Source organism: Acanthisitta chloris, unplaced genomic scaffold (genome assembly GCF_000695815.1).
Source record: "Acanthisitta chloris isolate BGI_N310 unplaced genomic scaffold, ASM69581v1 scaffold12280, whole genome shotgun sequence".
NCBI lineage: Eukaryota > Metazoa > Chordata > Aves > Passeriformes > Acanthisittidae > Acanthisitta > Acanthisitta chloris.
In genome coordinates this window covers 38,888-45,871 of record NW_008652317.1, presented here as the reverse complement: position 1 = coordinate 45,871, position 6,984 = coordinate 38,888, and the positions used below count along the sequence as shown (strand labels likewise).

The 6,984-nt window shown below is 38.6% G+C and overlaps 1 protein-coding gene across 3 annotated transcripts in view; it reads right to left on the bottom strand.

The window, feature by feature from the left end:
* Positions 1-6,984, bottom strand: part of MYO6 (myosin VI) — a 77,476-nt gene that overhangs the window by 64,307 nt on the left and 6,185 nt on the right. For all 3 annotated transcript variants that reach the window (XM_009076943.1, XM_009076950.1, XM_009076958.1), the window contains exons 2-3: positions 6,501-6,570; positions 1,560-1,633 (exon numbers count right to left, since the gene is read on the bottom strand). In XM_009076943.1, the coding sequence (XP_009075191.1) occupies positions 1,560-1,633; positions 6,501-6,570 (144 nt within the window). The remainder of the gene's footprint in view (positions 1-1,559; positions 1,634-6,500; positions 6,571-6,984) is intronic.

The following is a 6,984-nucleotide window of genomic DNA, read 5'->3' as shown; positions in this document are numbered from 1 at the left end:
CCTGCCTGGAACACACTCAGGCAATAAAAGCATTCAGCCAAAAGAAAATTAGCTATGGCTGCTTCCACAGGGAGAAACACAGAATGCAAATGTTCTCTCATAGAGAAGGAATTTGAGAAGAATGTCAAATGAAGTCTGCTTTTTACCTTTCCATAGGACAAGGAAGACTGAAATAAGGGGGGCTTAATGTTTCTGAAAAAGCCTTTTATATCTACATTAGAAAAAAGCAGATTTGCTGGAAAAGGTCTGAAGAAAACCAGATAAACCTTCAGCAAACCTTCACCTGGAATAACCTATTTGCTTTGTTGTTAGTGAGAATACCCTTAGACAACTCAAATTTGGACACTATCATGATATGTTAACAGAAGACTGTGTCACACAAAACATACGACATTTCTTAGATGTTTCTGTTTTCAGCACTTATTTCACTAAAGGAAAACTGTTCTTCCAGAGCTGAAAGTACTAATATTAATTTTCTTTTTAAGAACAAGGTGAATAGTGTTTACCAGGATTAAGCAAAAGGCAAAAACATTTACAATGGAAAGGTAGTCAAAATATAAACTGGGGGGGGGAAAAAACAGCTTTTTTTCTTTGCTTTTTTTCCTCCAGAAAATATACCTGCTCTGGACAACATATTAGTAGTACTTGTTTACAATGAAGAAAGGCTTTATGAACCAAAATAGTGTCCTGCCTCATAACCAGTTTAGATTCAGGATTTTACTTCCTTAGAGGATTTTTATTGTTTAGTTTGGTTGGGTTTTGTTAAGTCTTATTTTTCCAGAACAGCATTCAAATGGCCATTTTTATTTATTTATTTTAAAGCTGGTGCTTGATCTTGAGCCATAAAAAATTTATAGCTATGTAAATTCACTGCAAGAGAGGAAAACAACTAGACTTTCTTTTTTTATTTATATAAAAGGGTTTAAATTAATTTTACAACAGTATGTTAAAAGAAAAGTTGACCATTTTAACACAGACATTTAAAAGATACGTAGAACTGTTTTGTTTTGTCCGTACCCAGCTTTCTATTAGCAAAAAAATAAGAGAGAAAGAAAACCCTTATCTTTCTTCTGTTTCACAGCTGTCAGTGTTCAGGCAGATGGCAAGGACAAAATGTAATTTAGTCAGAATTCATTAAGTACAATTAGGCAATTTGATAGCAATATAAAAGATTAAGTTGGACATCTGAGCTAGGAGGTGTCAAAGACGGCACCTGTTTGCTTCGTTCAAAAATAATGAAGAGAGAAAACCATCTTTGTTAACAGTGAAGGAAGTTACCTGTAGGATCAGAGCTTTGTGCTACAATGCTGTGCTATGGTTGCACATGGACAGGCATGTAGAGAAAAATCTATTGCTCTGCCTGGTAAAAATTAGCTAGCATTAATGTGATTAATATCATGTAAGAGGGGAAAAAAGGTGACAAGAAAAAAAAAGGCCTAAAACCTCAACCTTTCCATGCTAACTGTTCTGTTATAGGAAAAAAACAGAATTGGAAACAGTTGTTGAATTTTTAGAAGGATGCCTATATTAGACTGGTTGTCATGACACACAATACTTACGTAAATTCTGTCCTTACTGTATCGAACTTTGATATTGTGAAGGAGAGTGGCCTCATTTAAATACATCAGGGAACCTGAAAGAAAAATGCAGTCACATACCATTAATAGCTCAGGACTGTCTTCTTTTACAGATGAAAAAACCAAGACTAAGGATTAAGGAGAATTTTATTTCCCTTCTCTTTGGTTACAGTTTAATCCTATCATTTCTTCACACTGTCTTGAGGCAGAACTGCTGATTCAATATAGACTTTAAGAACCACATACCTGCTCTTTACTGGGCAATTAGAGTTACAGAAAAGTTGCTGAACAAAGAGTCAGACTGCAGGAGACACAGGATCTGCTCAGCATAAACTCTTTTTACCAGCCTCAGTCGGATATAGTGTGTGTCCCTTCACACCTGCCCCTATGCACAGAAATTGGTGCCTACCAAAATCCCTAGCAATGGGTGTTTTCTTCCATCCAGCTCCCTTCTCCAATCTCATCCAGAGCATCCCTAGGGTAATGCTGCCCAAGAGACATTTGGAATAACAGCTGGCTCCTGGTGATTTTTGAATCGGCGAATATAAACATCTAATCAAGAAAACTGTCTGGAGACAGCAACAGGCATCATTGCACCACCAGGCACCAACCCAACCTTTCCTGCTACAATTCTGAATTTTGTTGCTGCTAGGCCTCCTCAGAGAAATTGGTACAGAAAGCTTCAGACCATACAGGTTCACAATCAGGCAATACAGGTCCTTGTTTTCAGCTATAAAGCTCTGGAAAGTGTCAGCAACCTTAATTACAGCCATGATTACCAGTTCCCATTGCAACACTGTTAAAAACATTATCCCCAAACCTAGGGCACTCCTCATTACACAGCCTCCATTCTCAAATATGCTCAATCCTTTTTATCTCACTGCTTAAAATTCAAATGCACAGCACTATTTTCTCTAGTTACAACTGACTGACTGCCATACTGATAAACCTTACAGTATTGGAGCCACTTAAAAAGTTTTATATATCTAACTACTGTAAATGGAGTAAGCACTGTGACTGTAATAATAACTGCTACCCTGCACCTCACACAAGGGTCACATATGCACCTCTCATCTATAATGACCAACAAAGTTGTTTCAAGTTGGACTGGATTTCTCAAGGGCTCCAGTAGCCAAACAAAGTATTCTGACTTATGTACACAAACGTGCAAGAAGGGCTCCCAGTTCATATGACCTAAAGTCAGTCTGCCCAGACACCTCACCCTGCAAGGATGCCTGAAACTCAGTAAGCAGCTCTAAACATCTCCTTCAATACTCCTCCGGCTGAACCAGAATATACTGGCAAAGGATGATGGGTGCTTCTCAAAAGCATCTCTGTTTATATTTTCAATCTTTTGCCCTTCCTTCTGCAGTGGACCAAGGAGTGGTCAAGGCTCTGTCTCCTACTACCCACACCAAACAGGCACATCAGGCTGGCCTGAAGCAAAGTCAGGCTCAGCAGCCAATTGCAGGCTCTCTTTGGCTTGTATAGCTTCACTAAATAACAGACTTTCCTTCCCTGGCATGACTAAATACAGCTTTGCTTCAAATGCCTGGAATCATCCATGCTTCTCAAAGGACATTCCAGCTCCTATGTTGTTCAGAGGAAAACATCTTCCTCCACAAAATCCCTTGCGCTCGTATTCCTGTGTTGGCAAAGGCACAGAAGGCACACTTTAGCTTCACACTAAGCAAATTCTCCCTTTGGATCACAACAGCCTTGAAACTGTGCCTATGCACAATTCCTTCATGAAGCAGCAAGTTGACTCCCATCCCCTGGGCTTTTCCCCTGCCACCCCAGCAGGGAAACATCCCCCTGAAACTGCATGGTCACTGATGGGTGCAGCAATCAAGAGCAGACACCCAGCACTGCACAGCAGGACTTGCCCTCCCCTCCCCAGGCACACTCAGTTGACAGAACTGAGAAAACAGCACTGGGACCACAAACTGCAGATCTGCCTTCATCTCATTTAATAAAATCATCCCAAGAGAGAGACATTACAAGAAAATGGGGCAGAAACAGAAACTTCTGCTTGCTCTAATAAAGTTAAAGTCTCCTTCTCCCCCCGTGAATGCCTGGGGGAGAACAGGGTGTTAAAAAATAAGCAAACTCCAAAAGTTAAGTCATTTGGATTCTCAGTATTGAGATAAGAAACAATTATAGAGTAATTGTCTATCAACTCCTTTGCCTGTATCATACAATCATAGTCTAGAGCATTATGCTATGAAGACAGGCTGAGGAAGTTGGGGTTGTTCAGCCTGGAGAAGAGAAGACTGTGCAGAGACCCCATAGTAGCCTTTCAATATCTGAAGGGACTACAGGTGAGCCAGAGAGGGACTCTGTTAGGAACTGCAACAATAGGACAAGGGGTAATGGGTTCAAATTGAAGGAGGAGAAATTTAGGTTAGATATTAGGAAAAAGGTTTTTCCTGTGAGGGTGCTAAGATACTGGAACAGGTTGCCCAGGGAGGCTGTGGCTGCCCCAGCCCTGGCAGTGTTCAAAACCAGGTTGGATGAAACCTTGAGCAACCTGGTCTAGTGGGGAGGTGTCCCAGCCCATGATAGGAGGGGTTGGGACTCTTCTTAAGAACCTCTCAGAGTTTGCAACATGAGTTAAAGGAAAGACTTAATCATCAGCTTTTTATTAGGATGCTTACGTAAACAGAAAAGGACTTCAAATTTCATTGTGTTTCCAGTAGTCTCTTTGCAAATCCTTGTCCAAGCAGTTATACCTACAGACTCAGTGTGCAATGGGAGCTTGTTCCTAGAGGGAATGTCACCACCTCCACTGAAGACATGCAAACTAAGGCTTATGTCAGCAACTTCAAAATGTTCCTCATTTAGAATAAATCCTTTAAAAGAGACATACATATCCAGAGGCACAGGAAGTCAAAGAGTGAATTCTGAATATTCATATGGCTCATGCCTAAATATAACCAGTGTATGTATGTGGATTTAGTTGCCCATACATTTACTCATACACACACAAAGTTCACATAAGTGAAGTCAGGCACTAAAAGCTAGGAAGTATCAATGTCAAATTTACTCACACTGACTTTCCTGCAAACACACTGAAGCAGGATTTGTATGGAAAATTATTTTATCACGTAATTGCAAGGGTGGCCAAAAGAGGAGTGTGAATCACAAAAATACAAAGAAGTAAATGCTTTGTTTCTCTGCTGTTTGCAATATTTACTAAAAATTCTCATTTGAGGAAGGGCTAGATACTCAAAGAGGTGCTGCTTGCAGCCAGTGCATTTGGGATATGGAAGACAAAGGGTGCAAAAAAGAAGAATGTCAGCAAATTAGTTCCTAGAAGGAAGTTAATCACTAAAGCATAGCTTGGAATGGTAAGTGTATTATTAACCAGTCTTTCAGGATTTTTCAGGACAGTATTATAAGGACCCAGTATAGATTTTTTTTTTTTCTTAAAGATCAACAACACTCAGCACAAATGCTCTCTGACAGGGAAGGAAAATGAAGCTGGGATTCACATATCCTGCAGATAAACTGCAATTAGTGAGCAGCAAGTGAGAATACATTAGAAATGTCAAAATAATGTTTGATAAAGAAAGGATTACTGGACAAAGTATTTTTAAGTTTTACTTAGTAAGCCAAAGAAGACATTTTCTCTGACTAACATAATTAAAAAATATTCTGCTGGAATCTCAAACGATTTCCATAATCTCACTCCAAATTTCTATTCCCTGACTAGGAGACTGAGGTGCCAGGACATCTCAGTAAAATCGTTGTGACAGATGCACAGATGAAAGGCATTTCCCTAGCAATCATCATGTGCAGAGAATGCAGATGCCAGCTTTGAAAAGTTTCATCCCACATCCTGTTTGCAAAAATATAAGCAACTGGAAGCAAGGCTACCAGCTTGGTTCTAACTGTAATAACACTGCACCATCTAAGTCAAATCATAAGACTCAGATCTCTTCTTTTTGTTTCTTATAGAGCAGCTGTAACAGCTGTATTTCCTGTCATGGGATATAAATACTAAACCCTATTCCAAGACAGGAATTGTGGTTCCATCACCTAAACAACTTTCAGACTATCAGCCTCTATTTTAACTGAAGAACAATAGAAGCTACTTTTGCCTGTTATTTACAAAGTCATCAATATTTTTACCAACCAGTGAATGCTGCAGGAAATGTTGGAAAGATTTGCCTTCATCAGGTATTCAAGACAGGAGAGATTCTGTGATTTGCTCACACAGAGCAGCAGCAGCAAAATATTTGTTAAATAGTTTTCTAAAAACTGATCCTGGTGCTTACTCAGCTTTCTCAGTATTCTCTCCCGTCTCCCCTGATTTGGCTGCCATTTCCATCCATCTGACTACAAAACATTTAAGAAAATAAAAGTCCTCTGTAATAAATCTCACTGTTATCTACAAGTTCACCTCCAAACTTCTCCAGCTGCATTCTTGCACCCAATTCAACTATTTCCTTTTCCAGTGGCCCTGATTGGTTTGGATTCCCATCTCTAATTTGGGGAGTTATCTTAAAATTTATTTTCCATTACTCGCACTTCCACAGGAATGCTATCTGAGAATTGGGTTACATGCAGGAAAATGTTGTATTGCTGATAAACCAAGTAAGTCTTTTGCCACAGTATAAAAAAATACAGTTACTCCTATAATGCTGAACACAATTGATCCTGAGGTAGTTAGGTGACATCTGAAATACTTCTGGGGGAACCATCAGTTCCTTTAAAGTGTCCAGCTGAAAACTAAAAACCACAATAAATTATATTTAAAATGGGCTGACTTTAATAAGTTTAAAGGACTAGTAAAGGTCATACTTAAATTCAACTGAAGACTACAAGGAAAAACCAGGAAGTTTGTAAGGAAACAATATTCTCTTCATGGCAGATTTTTTTTTTTCAAATAAATAATTTATTTTTAAATTCATAACTTACAATTATCTTCTACATCCTTTTTGCTATCCTCTTCTGCAGGAAACACTTGATTGATAGCAGCCTGGAAAGTCTGTTAGATGAGAAACATTAACACTGTCAGAATTCCATAAAACAAATATAGCTCAAAGGTGTCTGATGCAATGATATAAGTGAGTGCACTGTAATTGTACATGATTTAGAGTGAAGCTGTCAGCTTTATACTCCAGCATTAGAAATTTTACTGAGTTACTAGATGCAGATAGAAGCTGCTGCATTTATATTACTATACCACATTATAAAAATGAAGTCGCTGTAATACATATTTTACTGCTATAATATTTGATCCTGCTATAAAAAAAATTGCATGTAATATTGTGCAATATAAAAAATAAGAATAAAATTAAGTGCTGCACAGGGAACAGCATTGTAAATGACACACAACTTCCTCAGTTTCATGAAAGATGAAAGAATAAAACCCAAATTATTAGTTCAAAGGCCTGTGCTG